The sequence below is a fragment of the Apaloderma vittatum genome, unplaced genomic scaffold (genome assembly GCF_000703405.1).
Source record: "Apaloderma vittatum isolate BGI_N311 unplaced genomic scaffold, ASM70340v1 scaffold4358, whole genome shotgun sequence".
Lineage (NCBI taxonomy): Eukaryota > Metazoa > Chordata > Aves > Trogoniformes > Trogonidae > Apaloderma > Apaloderma vittatum.
In genome coordinates, this window is record NW_009731084.1 from 14,502 (window position 1) to 34,340 (window position 19,839).

Consider the following 19,839-nt stretch of genomic DNA (forward strand, 5'->3'; position numbering starts at 1 on the left):
GCTTTCCTGAAGTATTTCTTTTGTTTTATTAATAGTTAACCTGTTGAAAGAAACTGGACTGACTCAAGTGAGAAGTGGAGTAGATTAACAGACTAGTTATAAATAACAACTTTAAAAAATGTTACTTAAGAAGCTATTCACTGGCAAGATCTTGTTTGCAGCACCTGCTCTGATTTTCACAAAAAGATCTGTGGCTTCTGGTCGTAAAAAAGACTGCACTAGCACTCTTGGCTTTGTCAATAATCCTCAGCTCTCCTTGTGATGTTAAGTCACTTGTCCCGTTTCTCTTCCAGCCCTATACTTTGACATAATACAGTAGTATTCAACAAGATATTCCAACTTAAGGTATGTGTTCTATTTACCAAAAAACACCTCAAAACCAATCTAACAAAATTAATTTTCTGTTCAGCCAAAACTAATTTTACCTTCTTCCCAAACTCCCTAATTTCCTCTACTATAAATTCCTTCTCTCCCTTCTTGAGAGCTTACTAAAGTCAGCTCTATATTCATACACAAGATTAACTTCCTAACACTTACCTTTGAAATAAAACTAAAATACCTCATTTTCACTGTATTTTTATAGATTTCCATGAGTGTACAGAAATAATTTACCCTGAATTATGTAGAGGAATGTGGTGGGTTTTTTTTAATGGGAAGGATAAAGTGACTGTCCTGGGTTACTGAAGCCTGCAATTCCACACCAATACCAACCCGACTGTGTGTCTCCTCCAGCCCTACATTCTTCTGGTCTGCCTTCCACCTTGCACACATTTCCTCTCTTCAACGGCAATACACAGTTAACTCTCTCTGACTGCTGCTGTATAAAAGTATTATATACTGCTGCTATATAGAAGTATTTTCCCATTAACTCTCTTGACATATGGAAGCATACCGAATCGGTTAGAGGACTTTCTGATTTTCTTTTTGCAAATTTCAGCAAGGTTATAATTAATTCTAACAGAAATGTGCTCCAAATCAAAACACATAGTCTAGGTTTGCAGTAATAAATTCTAGTGAGATGTGAAGCCTGCATAGCTTGAAATTTCAAACTGAAGATCTCAAAAGACCTCTGAGAGAAAGGTCAATGTTTGCAAATGTTTTCATATGCTTTACTCTACAGAATTTGCCACTTAAGAAAACTTCCACAGAAAGTACTTTGTCTCTTGAAGATCAATGCAAATTCAACTAAAATGTTCTTTAATATTCTAGAAAATTTCTGAGTAAGCATCTGACTGATAGTCTTGGAAAATTAAGATAATTAACAGATTTTAAGCTAATAAATAGGGCTTGTGAAAAAAAGAAGCTGAATTCATAAAAACATCATTTTTTTTATTCCAATGTCATCACAGAAACTGTTATCTCAGTTTAAACCACACTGACTTGGGGAATTAATGACACTACTGAGATGAACTCATTTCAAATTACCACAACTGCACACATTAAAATCCAAATTGGAATGTATGCCGAAGGATCTATTATTCAGACTTTACTAATACAAAAATGTCACCTGCTCAGCCATGTCTCAAAACAACAATTCCTCACTGAATAACATGTGGAGTTTAATTCTATTTCGCTCTGCACTGCTCAAAACCAGTCTGAGAAAGAACAATCTGTCACCAAGTTAGGGCTGCTGATTAACAGATTCTTATGCATGTGCTTACAGCAGCTCACTACAGTTTCATGTTGCTCAATTACTTCACAGGGATGTAAAGAAAAATATGTCACCTTTCTCTCTCTCGCTCTAATAGCCAGCCTACAAAGTATACTCAGGAAGAAATCTTTTGCTCTTTGGTAGATGGTTTTGGACAAAATAGACCCATTTTTCTCTCAGCCATGCAATCACTGAGTCCTTTCCAGATTATCGACTACAGACGGACTATAAAAGGCAGAAGTAAAACACAGCTGGTTGTGGTAAGAGGCTGCTGTAACTTCTTTTCAGCATTAGGGGTTTCAGAAATAAGTAACATAAAACAAGTACCGATAAATTATTAGCATCAAAATTTTATGAAGTACAGTGAGCAGCAGGGAGAGAAAAGACAAAGGTTTTAACCTAAGCAACACAATTACCACTGCTAAAATGAGGCATGATTACCCCTTTTTTCCCTGATCTTACAAACAAAGTTCTCAGGCAAGTATTTTTATCAGGCAGGTAATTTCCACAGACATTTGGCCTTCCAGAAAGGAGTATGTCATTAGCAATGCTGATAAACTCAAAAATAAACATTATTCCTCTGCTTTGTGACACAGCAGAAGCTAAGTTCTATGTGAAAACTACATGTTACTGCACAAATGTCTTGAAGGCACAACAGAGAGAAAAAAGACAAAACAAGCTTACTATCTCTTGAAAAGGCAAATTGTTTTTTTATAATCCAAATGGAGACCTTCCTCTCAGTTTTGCATCATCTCTTTCAACCAAGGACCCAGAGTCAGAAGTCCATAGGTTAGCTATAATAAGTTGAGCCTGTTCATTCTGAATACATGCACTGATAGGCCAAATCTTCATGCGACCGTAAGAAAAATACGTACATAGCCCCAAAGGTTCTCCCTACGCAGAAAAGGCGTTATGAACACAATCACCACACAAAGGCTTTTTTACATATCTTGCAACATCAAGGCTCTTCTAAAGTCTTACTGGGTAACAAAGAGTTCATAGGATGAACCAAGCTTTATAAAATTTTCAAAGCAATAAAAATATGTAACTCTCTTAAAGCATTTCAAGACTATCTAAACAACATTCAAAGCATTTTGTCTGAATTCAGGTTAACCACAGTATAGAAACTCTAAGACAACTACACTTAATTGCTTACACACTTAATGAATCATCGAGCAAAGCAGCTCTTAAGTATATATGCACACTTATGCATAAAAAAATCAATTTTCAATATATTTCAATATATTTTCAATATATTCAAACTGACAAAAATTAACACATTTTCACATTAACATGCAAGAATATTTCATTGTTCCTAAAAATCTTAGGTTTGGACAAAGTCTGAAGACTATTCAAAACAGTTTCTTATGTACAAATATATGCAGTGCTTACATTCTGAATTAACAGAGTAAATGGGTTGAAAGCAAATTAAACCTCTTCATGTCAAATTTATTTGAATTCAAGGTGAAGAAACTGAAAAAAAAATAATGTAGTCAGAATACTGTAGTCTTTAGATTTATCATTAACTATTAACTAATTTTTTTTCCATAAAAGATTGCTAAGTAAAAATAATCAATACTATCTGTATATAGTTTAATCATTATTTACTGAATAGTTTCTCAACTCTGTAGCTATAGAAGAAAATCTATTATGAAAGCCCTGCTCTGCAGAGTTAGAAATCCAGAATATGCGAAAAAAGTTTTCATAACACTATGACTTTGTCATAATTCTGTAATAAATTAGAATCTTAAATGCTTGAGAAGAGAGATTCCTCCAAAACACCTGAGCTGAAATTGCAAACTTATATAGAGGCTTATTAGTGTGACTGATGCTCAAAACAACGAAGCAAAAACAAAGGCTGTCATACAAACAGAAATGGAATTCTTGTTCCTACTACAACTTCAATATATTTATTTTACAATTTCATATATTATTCTTTAGCAAGTCCTCACATCACCTGAACTATTATACCAGTACGCCATGTTGTATGTGCTCAGACACGGTGATAGACATGTCTGAACTGTGACCTGTACAAATCAAACAAGATGAAAGGCAACAGCTGGAGTCTTAAGCCTGAGACATGAGCAGAACTATCAATGATAGTATCATCATGATTAACTTATACTAATAAAAATCTGTAGTTCTCAACATAATTTAACTCAGGCTTAAAAATCAAATGTTCTTGTAGCAGTAACAGAGAAAAAAAAACCACCTAGAAAACTACCAATCCTTTAAAAAAATGCTTTGTAACTGAAACAAAATGTTAGAAGGGTTTGATGTATTACAAACACATCCCACTGAGTATCTGATGCCCTGCAGACTCAAGACTACTGAACAAACTCAGGAAGCATCAGCATCACTCTGAAAGAGAAAATGGAGCATCACATACAACCACCGCCTCAATTTAGATAATTCTCTCTGCTAATCTGGAAAATCCTACCTGGATTTCAAATCCATGAATACAGTTGGAGCACCTGCTGATTCTTGAGCAGTTTTGAGGATAACTGTTGACTATGAAGGTTTCAGTTTCAAGATTCCTGACTTGAGAAGCCATAGTGTGGACACTGACACACCATCACATGTATAAACTGTGGCTAGTAACTGTTTTATTTCTCTAGACACACACATGTATGGAGTTTTCTTCTCTACTCTGTCAAGGAGGAAATACAATCACCTCCCACAGGACTTCTAGTATTTGGACATGCTTAATTTGTGAAGAGAAGGTTGAAGAGAAGGAAGATTAGGCAGGTTTGTGTGTGTGCGTGTTCAGTTTTAAATTATGAGACAGTCTTTCTCTTTAATTGCTTTTTCTCAGGCACTCTAATGTGTCTTGAGCAAGTGCTGAAATGAAGTTTATTTCAATCAACTCTGAATGAACAACAAATATTAACAGTCTGCACCTTCAGACCTTTCAGAAGAGACTCTCAAAACAATTAATGAAGTCAAATCAATAGATTTGGATTCTTCCCCCTATCACTCAAATTGTGAGTGGGGCGTGTATGGGGTACTATGCAATGAAGTTGTAGGTGGTCTATCACTGCCAGGCAAGAAATCCATGCCAAACTGTAGGTAAGATTCCATATTCCACCCTTGTTTTTTTCCTACCATAAAAATAAAGATAATTATTTCTGTCAGACTGTTATGAAGCTAAAGCACCTGGTAGAACTGGCAGCACAGAAAGCACATTTGCCAGGTATACTAGCTAAGCATATTAAGAAGGATGCCTTCAAAATATGTATTCTAATCCACAGTCTTTACCAACTGAGCACTTCAAGCTTGTCTAACAAAAAGACTTGACTGGAAGGAGCTGGTTTAAAGAGTATTTGTTCTTGTAAGGCCATTTTTTAGGTCATAGTCTAAAAAGTCACACTGTAACCAGGGCACTGAAGCAGTGAGCACAGGACAATGTATGATTTGCTTGCAACATGTCTAAGAAAAAATCCCCTCAGGTTTGAGTCAAATGTTCTTGTTTTTTTATGTAGAATAGGTAGCAACAAAAATAGTATTTCAGATTCTGTTTTAAGTATATTTCCCATTATTTTTTAAGTTATATTGCATCATTTTTATTTCAAAATTTTAATCAATATACTTAAAAGTAAATTGTACACACATTCCCCAGTCTTACATTGGTGCTACTGATAATTTTTTTAAGACTCCTTTTCTTGTTTATCAATGTATTTTCAAAACTTAGTTGAAAAATAAACAAAGAATGCGGGAAAAAATGTCTAAGTTTCTTCCTCCAAAGGAATTGATACTCAATTCCTTTGAGTATCTCAAAGGAATTGATTATGCATAGCATTTTATTTTATTTTTAAGGCCAAAGAGAGAAAAAGGTCTCATCACACCAAACCATTAGAGGAGAAACTGTTTTTGTGCATCTAAAAAAAAATCACTAAGCTAAGAGAAAATAGACAAACTACTGCATAAATGAATTAACAAGTGGAAGGAGGAAGCTTTACAGATAAATTTTATATTAGTGAAACAGAGGTAAATGTCAACCCAAACAGTAACACTATCAGTCAATGCTCATGATGGCAAAAAATGTTCTAGTTACTGCAAATCACTTTCTCTCCCTGAAAACCAACTTTTTTTTTTACATGTAGAAGCTAGAGAGTTGGTCTCTGGAGTCCTAATTAAGCATGGTTTTACTGCAGAGAAGTCATGAAAAATAGTACTAGAGGTTCATGTAGGAACTAATCTCCATTTAAATCAATAGATCTGAGTTTAAGCCAATTTCAAAAGAAGGAAGCAAGAAAATGATTGTTAGCAAACTGAAAGGCAAGACCCCATAGTCACATAAAATAATAAATATTTGTGCTATGAAGAATCCCAAGGACCTAAAATGCTATTTTAGACCCCTTGGGGCTGGATTTTATGTCTATTTCAGGCAATAAAGCAGCTACTCTTGCTTGTCTAAATTAAAATAGACAATCAGATGTATTGCGTATCTCTAAGTGGAAGGCACAGGGAATGACCAAGAAACTAGAGAAAGCACATTTAAAGGTAAGGAACAATTACAGTTGTCTACAGCTTCTCTTCAGGGACAGGATGGAAAATGAAGCCAAAGGAAAATGAAGGGACGTACAGACAGAACAGTTTTGGAGTAGTAACTTCAAACATTATTGTCAGGAAATATATGAGAGTCTTCATGTTGAAGTTAAACACTGTCCAACAGTTACTGTGTGATTTTCAAGGTGAGATCAGAAGATTCCTGTAGCATTCTGAAGTCCTGTAACAACTTCCATTAGCTGAGCAATTGAGGAAGTAGACTCAAATTTTAAGTCTTTTTCTTATTTTTTAGGGGGCTAAAACTGTAAGGTATTAAATTGAAAATAAAGGATTTTAGTCTGATACAGGCTTTTTATATGAGGATTTGAAACAAATCCAAATTTAAGTGAGCATAAAGACCTACGTCTCCAAATATTTTTTCTCATACTTTTCTGATTTTTAATTAAGTTCAAATACTTGAGTATGAATAGAGGGGTTTCCCCCCCATGTTATATCCAATTAAAAAAATAAAAAATTACTTCCACTATTTAATAGAGGTACACACTGTGAATGCTTGGGGTTTTCTCTTCAAGAGTCATTTAAGTTTAGACAATGAAGTGTATATTATCTGCATCTTTGTAGAAGCTTAGCTGTGGAAGATGAAACCCTCAAAGAAGCATCACCTGTGCCCCTACTAAAGCATTGTGCAGAAGAACTTGTATTTTTTGTGATTTCCTAAGGTCGTACATCACCTGACCAGTACTGGTCAGTCTCAGTATTAAAATCTCTGTCTAAACCAGGAGTCGGGTTGAACAAACTACAGCTACATTAGGACTGTTGCTCCCAACCTGCTTTGAAAGCAGAACCTTTAGACACAGCATAAGTTTCAAAACAATTGCCACGTCTTTGCTATTACTATTAAACAAACTGGCCTTCCAGAGTACTCACTTACTACAGCAGGGTGTTTATCGTTGTCATGCTCAGTTTCAGGAAAGCATATGAATTTTTCCCCTTTCTAGGTTAAGTCTTCCATGTTGGTTAGAATGTGCTGCTGATAACACCAAGGTTGCAGTTCCGATTCCTGCTCGGTCCCCATGTGTTGCCTGATCTAGTTGAGAGGCGTCCCTGCCCATGACAGGGAGGTTGGATTAAATGATCTCTGAGGTCCCTTCCAGCCTAGGCCATTCTATGATTCTATGCCAGATGTGCACATGAAGCCCCCAAGACTACTGCACAGAAAACCGAAGCACAGACCAGAGGAAAGAACGCTCCCAGTGATTCATTGTTACAAGGGAACCAATGCACTGAAATGACAAAGGTTTCCTATTCACATTTAAGTTTGCATAAATGGATTGCATATACCAGGATACAAGCAATTGGGAAGGAAAAAGAAAAGTCTTCAGTAAAAATTAAGCATCCAGAAACATGTAAAACAAGAACAACAGCTTCCAGGACTTTTGTAGTGTTTTCTTACTGATACCTGTACGAAGGACAGAGAACAGTCCAGTATGAAAAGTCATAAAGATGGGAGAAAGCCACAGCCAGTGTTCTGTGTTCAATGGGGCACAACTTCTTTCAAGAGGAATCTGCTTGCACATATGGAGTACAAATGATACTCAGACACAGGTATAATTAAATATCATTCCAGATCTTCAAAAGAGAAATTCCAATATACATTTGAGAACACTCCTGATACATTTTTTTAGAAGAGGTTTGTTTTTCCTAAAAGTGAGCAAAGCATTAAGAAAGCAGCGTGCTGCTTTCGTGTCTTTGTTTTCAGAAACAGAAGGCACAAGACATTTACAGACAGATCGAGGGAAGGAGAGACACCTGGAGTGTCTTCTCCAGGTGATGTGAAAGGATTTCTGCTTCTCTATCCACTCCACAGGAGGCTCTCCTTCCTCACTCCCAGCATTCACTCAAAATGAAAAGTTTATTTATCACTGTATTTGCCTAACTAGATAGCATGCCACAATACCCATTTTAAGTACACCAGATTACAAGCATTCTGAAATTATAGGTTTATATTACATAGTTACTGAAAAATCTGCAGTACTCAAGAATACACAATATTAATTGCTTAATCAACCTGCATTGACACACTGGATTTAACATGCCACATTGAATTACTGATCATTTTTCTGACCTTACCAAGTCAATCTGGGACCGTGACATCTGCAGTTTAGCTGGTGTATTTTTTAAACACTTGCTTCCTTAACTATTATAGTATTACTTGTTTAAATATAACTGCACAAATCATATCGTTGCATTTTGATGCTTGACTATACTTCATAAATATTAATTTCATTAACTCTTCACCCTTGGGAAAAAAAAATCTGCATTTTATGGGAAACAACAGTTTTCCTAGTATACCACATACTGAATGAATTTCTTTGATACTGAAGTTGCTTTATTTCTTCTTCAGAAAATCCACAAACATGGTATTTTTTGAGTATTCTTCTATTACCAAGAAAGAGAACATGTATCAGTACAGAATCAAATGCCATCACTTCCTTACCAATATTCTCCATTTCTTCAATCAGAAAAACATATATTTGAAACATAGAATAATGGAAGAAGGGCAATGCTCATCCAACAAACCCTGTTAACTTGGTAATACAAAACATTTCACAATAGAAGTTGAAGGTAACATTAAGCTAAAACTTCTGTAATTTTCAAGTGTTTTGTTGTCAGAAAACTCACGTGGTCATTTACATTATGCTCTTCAGCCTTTTTTTTTCCTATGAGACTATCACAACTGCTATGGAGAATTTGTAACACCACATTACAGAACTGATTTTTACTATAAAGGATTATTTCATAAGAAATTAAGGAACACTGATATGGTAAAGAGCATCCAGCATAAATAGCTTCAACATTTTGTATAAAACTAAGGACAACATTCAACTTAAGATGACTACATGGAACTCTAACTTGCTGATTAAATGAAATTCACAACTGGACATTCTTGTAGCAATAGTGCTTAAGAAGCAATGCAACATTTTCATTTTAGAACAAACAATGCAACACTTTTATTTTAGAACATTTTTATTTACAAACAAAAATAAAGTATTTCCAGCTCTTAATATGTCCCTGCTTCGAATGCAGGACATGACTCCTATCTCCACGATTTGTCCTTGCCTACTTTATTAAGTCTCTGCTCTTCACTAAGAAGCAACAAAATAAAAGTCAACTGATTCCAGATTGCTTCCTGAGAGTTAATAACTGAAATAAGAAAGCCATCTTTAGTAAATTGAGTTGCCCTAAAACATTTAGGAGAGTAGAAGAATAGAGACAAAAGACAACCCAGCTGTCTAAGGCAAGGCTCACCACCTTATTAACCTGCAGAACAATGCAAATGCTAGTGTGAGCTGTATATCAACACAACCTGCGCTAGAGCTTACCACATATTTAAAAGTACTTTATGTCACAATTAGGAACTACGTTAATTTTATTTTCTTGTCTTATACATCTTACAGATAGAAAAACAATGCGTATTACCTTTTATACTAAACTTTATAAAAGCATTTACACTCCACACCTCAGCATTGTGATAAATACTGTGGATGCAAGATGTCAGATCATTTTATTTCCCTGCCAAGCATTCTGTAGATGGGAAAATGAAAGACTTGTTCCTAAGATTACTTACCCATGAAGTTCAGATAGCTCTCTCCTCCAAGCGCATGAGTAATGAGACGAATCATTTTATGAAGCTGTATTCCACGATCAATAACTGGAGTAAGAGGCGAGAGCACACTCATGTTTGTATACATTTCCGCATCCATCAGTCGAAATGCCAATGTCTTATCACCAACAAGTGCCTATAATAGTTTAAAAAAAAAAAAAGTGAAGAAAACCCTTGGGTATACCAGAAGACTTTCTGATATTTTTTTTAAGCAGGCACTCTATATCATAATGGGAGGACTTGGAAGATTCGTGAGGAGTCAAGGACACAGCTTGGTGTGCATGATCTAGTCCCTGTTCACAAAGAAAACATCCTGCCACCACCAACAATCGTGAGGGCAAAAGTGACCCAAGCTTCTGATTACTGCAACTTTGTATTGTGTGATGTATAATCACGTGTGTGCATTATACACACACACACGCATGCACGCATACGTCATCTGCTACCAAAATGAGAAAAAATGTAAATTGAGGCAGGGACATCACTGAGCCGAGTCTTGACTGGATGTCAGATCTGACCATCTGTTTTCCCATTTACAATCCTCCACGTGGTTACTGGGTCTTCCCACACTGGAGTACAAGTACGTGATCAATGAAGTAATAGCTGTCTAACCCCTTGGCATGATCCCGTGTTTCACCTGGTGAGATTGAACTGCACAATTACTTTCAAGAAACTTTTTGCACATAGATATCAAATGTGAAATGTTAGCACCAACTCAATGAGCCAGAAGTGAGCTATCATTTTGGAGATTTTATAGAAAGCACAGAAAATAAGAAAAACAGGGAAAGTTCATGGGATGTACAAATAAAGGGCTATTAACAATAGTCCTGATTTAGAGATGTAGAGTGAATATGAAACACTTGTTTGTATGCAATCAAGAATATGACTGGGTTTCTGTGATTTCACACAAGAGAAACAAGCCAGTAATTCTGTCTAAAACAGTGACTGAATTACTAATTTTTAGTGCTTACTGTTACCTGAGGAAGGCCACACAAATGCTATGCTTATTGTAACATATTAGCATGCAGGTACTTGAAAACATTTTGGAGCATTTGTATGTAAATTTTTTCCCTTCAATTAGCCCAATTCTGATTTTATACTTTAGCATGAAAACTCACTAGATACCAGAAAGACAGATGAATTACAAACAGGTCTAGCTGAAAAGCATAATCATACTTTAGTTTTCTGACTACCAATATGTCAGCATACATAGATGATTCCCTTAAGTAAAAAAAATAATCTTTTTTTCAAAAAATAATCCTATGCGCAATGGCAAGACTGAAGACTGCAATCAAAAAAATGCAAGGAACAGCTCTTCTCTAGACTCATTTTGTGAATGTCATTTTAGATCCTGTAAAATTTCCATTAGAAGGGAAGGTAAATTTTCCTTAATCATGTTTTCTATGCCAGCTGTGATTTTATAAACTGTTATCCTCTTCCATTCAATTACTTCTTTGCTACTCTGAAAAGTCTTAGTCTACTTAGCGTTCTTACGAAAACCAATCTACACCTTCTATTATTCTTACCAACTCTTTCAAAGCATTTTTTTCAGTTATGGTGTATGTGCTGTGAGATACAGGTCCAAGTCTGCCTGCAACATTCAGGATGCAAACAAAACATGAAAGACTACAGTGGCATATTGATTTTTCTCTCTGCTCTCCATTCCATTCATAATAAATCTGGTAGTGTATCTGCTTTTTTGACACCTATTAGCATTGAGTTGCTATTTTCACACACTTATAACCAGGAGGCTCTGTATTCTAACGCATAATAGTCAGCATAATAGTCAGTGTAGCCTATTACAAGATATAAGAAACTAGAAGTGTTTCAGCCCCTCAAATGCATCGCTTCAAGTACCTTCACACTGAATATTATCTGCACACCTCATTTTGTTTCTCTATCCTACTTTCCACATGTCATCCCTGTGTACATCTGCAATCACTTTTTTGTAAATAAAAAAATCAAAATAAATAGATCTTCTTCCTAAGCATGAGATTCCACAACAAAAATACATAGTGATATGGAAAACAACTGAATTGATAAAATTCAGCATGAAATAAAAGAATAGGAACACTAATGTTATATGTCAAGCATTAGTAAGAAGAATCAGCTTTTATAAAAGCAAATAATGACACAATAATACGCGTTGCCAAGTAATACCTTAAGTTCTTTACCTGCACTGGGTGTCTTCTCTCGTGCCTTAAGTGAATGCTGTGTAAGTCTCAGATATGAATGAATATAGGTACAGAGAACGAAGCTAATAAACTCAGAATTTTCTCTTTAAAATAAATCATAGGCCTTGTTTTGGACACTTCCGTTGACTTTTACTATAGAAGGTACAGGAAATACAATATCTTCCTCTACTAAGTAGAGGAAAGAGCTGAAGGTATGTTACTTAAACCTTTTATTAGAAAATGGATTTTTTTAAGTTTCTAATATTAAATTCTCAAACAATATGTTTTCTGACTCTTCAGAAACAACAATTACAAAGACTGTGGGAGATAAGTGTTAATCAAACTCATCACTTTTTAATTCTCCTGTAGCCAGAATCATTACAATTGGCATGTTTTGAACCAAACTGTTAAAGAATTTTTCATTTAGATTTCAAAAGAAGATGTCTGCAATCCTTTCAGAGAGGAAACATTTTCTTGAAGGTAATACAACAGTTACAGACACCGATTCTGTGAACAAATTTGCTGAATTTTAATACTGTTTATGCTTATCATAAATAGTGCTCCAGCATACTTTATGGAAATCAGATTTTCAGAAGTAAACATTATATGCCTTCCTACGTCTTGTGACAGGTAGACACAACAAGAAGTTAGGACTCATTTCTTAAAAAATGAAACAAACAGAAAATCCACCACTCACCTACTCCAAAGCAAGATTCCTTTATTAGAAAGAAGGATCAAAACAAAGCCACAAAAAACCTCAACCACTTATCTCAAATTGCTGCCTATCCTTCTCAACTCTTTCCTCATTTTCAAAAATCAATACGCACCAAACCTCTCAATTTCATCTTTTACTTGCTTATATATATATACTAACAGATAAAATACCTGGTCATGACTCTCTGCATATGCAATGTATTTTTCTTCATATCGTCTGTTTGTTAATGTATGCACAATGTTGCCCATATTCCAGTCTTCATCTTTCAGCTCCTTAATTATCTGCAGAAATTCGGGAAAGATAACTCAAAAGTTATTGCTGTTTTAACTGAAAGCACATTGCTAACTTCATTGTCTTGGCACAGAAATTTCCAACAGATTGAGAAATGTATTATTTTAATTCCCCATATTTCCAAGTTTTGAAGTGACAAACTTTTTGTGATAAACCAAACAGGTTTTTTATTTTGAATTCCCTTACATAAATATAATAACTACAAGCATGGGCAGCAGGTCTTGCCATCTACTGTGTGAATCCTCTGATACAGCAGGTAATGCGAGCTGCATGAAAGCACTGCATCAAAAACTGGGAAGAACTATGTGGGCACACACCTACCTATAAAAAATATTGAAAAAAGTCCTGTGTCTTAACGAACCCACGGCAGCTTCCAGCTGGAGCTTACCGAGCCATGTAGCAGAGAATTGATCACTGCAAGACAGCACTATGCTATTGCCACCATGTGCACAGCAGCATGATAAGGTGCTCAGAGCAGGGACTTGCACGCTCCCTGGCTCTGTGAATTCCCAGCCAGTTCCAAGTCACAGTTTCAATGCCAGAGCTTTGTAATACAAAACAAACTTTGCAGTTTTTGCCATGCTAGCCACTGATTTTTAGCGATCTAAATTAAATCACGTCAATAGGAATTTTCTGCCTCATATGACACTAATTCCCCCATTCTCTAAATCTAGCCCAAATTCAGTGTTAAGTCTTTTCTGTAATACTTTGTAGACCTCCATCGATCACAACAAATTAAATACATATACTCAAATATATAGACATAAAAATTAAAGTGATAAAAAGGCAATAACACCAAAACGGCCAATATGATGCTGTAAAATTTAACATTCTGATTTTAACTGGCCATGTAGTCTTAAACAGCTTTTTTGTTGTTTTGTTTTTTTTTTCTTGACTCAATAAATTCTGGCTCTGAACACATTCAGGTCCCTGTACAGCATCATGTACTATGTACATGATCATTATGTACTACATCTAGCTTTAGTCCAAACTAGTACAGCCACTGTTTTGACAAACAACTTATCTTACTTTTACAGATACCTCAGAATTAGTTCATGGAGCTCTGGAGACCCTTCAGATTTAAAACTGATTTTAGGAAGTTGCCTAGAGAACTTGCTATTAACAGGTACATACTTAAAAGTTGAAGAAAAATAAGAGTAAGATGTCTAGGACAGTTTGATAATAGTCGATGTGCTGTTTCTAAACTTTTCCTTTGCAATCGTTTCAGCCTTATTTTTGCCTCAGGAAACGTGGTAACAAACTATGTACATCACCTTCTTCTCTCAATTCAAGGTCTTCTCTTGCAGTTGCTTGCTTGTAGTTTCTTTAGCTAGAAGCTTCCTCCTTGCATCACCCTATGTTCTTGCATATTCAACACATTCCTAAATAAATGGAGCCTGGCAGGCAGCCTAGACTATCATCACTGAATTTACACCAGCATCCCATCAGCATGTCAAGCACCCACCTGCTGTCCCATAAGTACATGCTTAGGCTGAGAGATTTTTTTTCTTGTTAACCAATTGAACTTACTGCAGGATAGGTATGTTTCTGCTCCAAGTATCGCAAAATAATCACACTATATAAGAGACTGCAAAATTAGATTATTCATTTTTTTGCCCTTGTAAAATTCTGCAGTCTGTTTTCCTTTGAACTAGGCCACTCACATTTTGCTCATCTTCAAGCACTTTGTCCTGAAGCATGGTGAGGAAGTTAAACGTGGAGGGAAGTGCCATTACAACAAGGTGTTTCTTGTCACTACAAAAAAATTGAACCCTTGTTGCATTCCAGGATCTAAATTACATGCTCGCAAGCTTAATGATGCTGTCCCTGTTGGAAAAGTTTCTTTTCTGAAAGAAAGGCTTTTTGAACTGTTTTTCAATTGGCCTTCCACTTCCTAGTTACAATGACAGATGTTGAAGATAAGCTGTGTTTTAAGCTACTCACTATATTTATTGAAGCATTAATGCTCACATAAAACATTTATTGTTTTCAGATCATCATGATAGCCTGAGGGATTTGGATGCAATCTTCTATCCAACTGAAAAACATTCTCTAAAACATCAGTAGAAGTCTTTTGAGATTTAGTGTTCTACTCCTTTTCTTGTGAGTCTCCGTATTAAGGAAAAGGTGATTTAAATTCTTATCATAGTCAGTGTTTATTAGTATATTATTGCTTTTGATGAGCATTTACAGATTTTTATTATTCTTTTTGTAATACCACTGTACCGATTGCTGGTGTTTGTATAACTCATGTCTACTTTGATTAAACTTTCAGCTCTATTCAATGCCAATTATGAGGCCCAATTTTCAGGAGGGTTTATTGCATGTTTTCAGGGCAGATTTTTTTAAAAAAATATTTATATGTGTACATTTAACTTATTATCTACCTGTTCACATTACATATGGACTACACATTCTATGACTGTTGCACGTGACAGGTTATTTCAAACAAAATGAGTCTATGTGCACCATACAAAGAAAACAAGTATCAGGTAGAATGCAAATTATATGAATTTATGTGAATTATATGAATTTACTCATCTTCTGAAACCTATATGGTATCTGCCAGCTTTCATTTCAGCCAGTAATTCCTGTGCTCAAGCATCAGAATTTATTTTAACAGGACATTAACAGAAGAGACTAAAATTTGTCAGTAGGATTCAGAAGTTTTTTGTGCATGCACAGAGAAACATCCCACTTTGAAGAGCACTTTTTTAATAAGTTCTCACCTGTATCCACTTATCTGGAATAGCCATGGCTAGTCGATAATCAAAACCCCCTCCTCCCTCTGCAACAGGACGACAAAGAGCTGGCATTCCAGAAACATCCTTAAATAAGTAAAAATAACAAACAAAACCACAATTTGCATAGCATTGCAATTATTAGTTCAGATTTTCTACCACACAGAAATACTTCTATAAAAACACTGTAAAGTATAAACAGCTTCACAGATTGACCTGGATAAGAGAGGAGGGGAAAAGAATAAAATTTGTGAGACTATTGCATACAGATTTGCTGTTTGAATACAAAAGTTACAGGGAAAAGCATTATGACTTTTCAAATACTCTACTACAAAATATTTTAACAGAGTAGACATTTAAGGCAGAAGGGACCTCAGTATCTGCAGAATTTGAAACAATTAGCTCTCTTGAGCTCCAAGTAATCAATAGAAAGTAGTCACCAAAAGACAAATTAAACCTTAATTTTGCTTATTGATGTTTTCCATAAAGAATGGCATAAAATAAAAGTCTGAATATAAAGTACATTAAGAAAAGAAATACAGTTTATACTCCTTTCTTAAATGCACAAGCCCAAAACTAGTGAACCAGCTAGCCCTGGAAAGTGACATGCTCTCACTGCATAATTTTCCAGTTTCATATCGATGGAGGCTGATCATTCTTAGATTTCTAACTCAAAGTTCTTAAATTATTTATGACACCATTTTATTAGGCGATTATGTCACATTATTTTTCTAAAGTTAGCTTATCTATATAAAAAATTAGAAAGTCCAATAATTGCAAAATATCTATTAGCACTCAATTTTGTTAACTTATGTCAGAGCAAGAAGCCACTGTACCATAATGGTTATGAATTAACACGCAGCTCTTGCACCTATGCAAGAGAATTTATGGAATTAAGTTCTGACTAGAAACAGGACTAAATTAGAAAGCTCATTCCAGTTTTCTAGATTCAACCCAGCTTTCAATCCAATCGCTGCACTAGACTACTGAAAAAGATTTTGCACTTGAAGGCATACATAAATATGCATACACATGTGTCCACACATGCACTTCCCTCCCACCAATACTGGTATTAGTGGGGAGATCAACCCCATCACCACCACGAAGCCCACGGGTGGCATCCCGGCGGGTGGAAGGCAGGGCTGACACACAGAGGGATCCTGATCGGCCAAGAAGAATCCATGAACAGCAAGCTCAGGGCATGAAACCCGGCTTGTGCTCAGCCCCAGGACGTTCCCCGCAGATCTGCTTCCCAGCCTGGCAGCCTCCAGCTGGGAGCCTGTCCCAGCAGGGGCAGCAGCAGCATCCCGGACCCCCCAGAGCAGCAAAGCCAGGAGATTAAAGGAGGGGATCATTGCCCTCGACTCAGCAGCCCTTAGGTTACACAGAAAACCGCATCTGTGTTCCACAGGCTGTAAAGACCAAATAACAGAATGGAAATTCTTCCCAAACTTTTGGATATTCTAAAAGAAAATTTAATGGTGCATTTAAACCAGTCAGAAAGGATAAAAGCAGGCTAACGTCCTCCAGATTATGCAGGACAAAATCTGAAACAAAAGCCTTTCCTCTGAACCTACGATGCCTACCTGGACAAGGTCTGAGTCTGCGCTTTAAGTAGTTGCCACCTACTTTAGTCAAAATCTTGAAAGATTTTTGGGAAGTAACATTTCAAATTCAACTCTGTTTATATCTATCTGTATCTACAAATGTTACATGAATACTAAAAAAATCAATTCAGTGTTAGTTTGCACACTATATTTTCCACTAAATGTAAACAGCCAGTGTCTAAGCATTTGCTCAGACCTTAGTCTGAAATGAGCTGCATATAAAAAAAAGCGTCAAGGAATCACATCAGTATGGGCTTTTTTGTCTGCTTTTTAGTTTGGGGGTTTTTTTGAACAAAACTTTATTTAGAAGGACGAAATGAAAAATAAGCATATATTCAGTAATACCTAACAACTTAGAAATTATTAAGATAGTGAATATACAGAATATTAAAAAGCTGTAAAAATTATCAGTTTAATAATAAAGGACTATATAATAATTAGTTATGGCTGGATAAAACCATTTTTCTCTTGTGGCACTCATTCCATCATCATTATAGGCAAGCAAGCATTCTTCAATGTTCTTTGTAGTCAATAGTTTCTCCCTTAACCATGCAGCACATTGATCAATTCTGTATTTTGCACAGTGACTCTGCCAGGCAGAAGAATGATGTATTGAAACAGAAGTAGTTTTCAACTCAAGCAAGAGACACCACTTATTAAAAAAGAATTCTTAAGCCAGGTAATACAAGCAGATTCAACTCAAAGCTTCATTGCTAGGAATAGACATAAACCAAGACTACCTAGAAAATGAACAAATTTCACTTCAAAAAGGCCTAGAAAGCTCAATGCAACCACCTCAAGTTTACCAGCAATTGCTCACCAGTTGCTGTTTCTAACAGCTTGTCATTTATTAGCACTGGTTGTATATATAACACAACTTTACCATAAATAAGAAATGAAGTTAAGCATTTTTTGTCTTCTGTAGATAAATAAGAAACTCTTAGGCAATACAAAAGTTTTTATTATAACTATATATATTCCCTAATGATATCAGAGAGATGCAACTTTTATGTTTAAATAATTCTTTTCATTTAACAGAAAAATCCTCAAGGTGAAAACCATACCTATCCATCGAACTTCAATGCTCTGGTGTTTTGTACAGTTAAAAATTTCATATGCCAACAACAATGTTTTTCAGTCAAAAGTTTAATTCACCTCAATCAACTCAAGTAATATAGTCTATTTTCTTTCTCAGAAACTTAAAATTTAAATTAGCATATGCATTCAACATTTATAAATTTGTCACATTATTTTGAACAAGAATTGTTGATTATGTCAATATAATTCAAAATACACAAACCAAACTAGGGCTTGTTAATCTTCAGGACCACAAATCACTACTGACAAATGGCAATCATGCAAAAACTAATAAAAACCAATCCCATTACAAGTTCAGGGAGATGAAGGGAGGAAAAAAAAAAAGAAAAAGAAATCCCCACATTAATTAATAACCCATTAACACAGAGAAAATTCCCACAGTGCATACTCTATCCTTTTTTTTTCCCCTCACAAAGTCTGTCCACTAATTAATACTTCTCAGCTCCTGTCACTCCTTGAGTATCTGAAGTGTGACTTAATAATTAAGAAGAAATTTACATCCCAAAGCAAACTAATCAATATAAATGTCACTAAGGATGGCAAATTCTGAACTTACCTCTGCTATGGTTATGCATTCTGGATGCAAGAAATTAATCATGTGGTTGGCCAGCATTAGATAACACAGAGCATCTTCATCCACGTGTAGCCCAAAATATTCATTGTAATCACCACTGAATCCTGTGCCTAATAAGACAGGAAGTTTTAAAGACCACATTTTTTTGTTTGGTTGGTTTTTTAAACAAATAAACTAACAAACCAAAACATAGATTTTGCCATATGTAATTTTATAAGCACCAAGTTTATTCATAATTTTGGATCTATCCATATAGCAGCACAACAAGATATTAGCATATATGGAATTTTTGGAGCATTGAGTGAACTTTTACAGCATTATTTCCACAGCAACAGAGCTTCTGCAACAGGACTGCGCAATAAAGAGCTAATTAAATTACTTACCAATCCCATGATGGTGATACAACATAGATGTTACTCCATCAAATCTGAAGCCATCAAAGCGATAGTCTTCAATCCACATTCTCAAATTGGACAGAAGGAATCTCAAAACTTCCCAGCTGAAATAACATGAATACATTTCATAACCTTCATAAATCTTGCGATCAACTAGACTTCCCTGATACCATGTTCCTCACTTGCATATATGGTAGTTGTCCTGGGCATTTTACCATTTCAATGGCTTCTTCCCCATTTCCTTAGCCTTTTCCTAAAAAGTTTGTCCTCCTTAATTTTTTACTTTTTACTGCACATAATGTTAAGATTGTAGATACAGGTTTAGGCAAAATCAAGTATCTATATAGACATCCAAATAGGTTAGCGTTTGAACAGATACATTACATCTTAATATCCATACTTGCCACTGTACTGTTCCTC

The 19,839-nt window shown here is 35.5% G+C and overlaps 1 protein-coding gene across 1 annotated transcript; it reads right to left on the reverse strand.

Moving 5' to 3' along the window:
- Positions 1–9,788: 9,788 nt before the first annotated feature.
- On the reverse strand, positions 9,789–19,486 carry LOC104278148 (1,4-alpha-glucan-branching enzyme-like; the record flags this gene model as incomplete). Its single annotated transcript, XM_009875041.1, has 5 exons — positions 19,408–19,486; positions 19,007–19,134; positions 15,734–15,832; positions 12,884–12,994; positions 9,789–9,960 (listed from the first exon to the last, which is right to left on the reverse strand). Coding segments are annotated over exons 1-5 (589 nt in total), but the record flags the coding sequence as incomplete, so codon positions are not given.
- Positions 19,487–19,839: the final 353 nt, after the last annotated feature.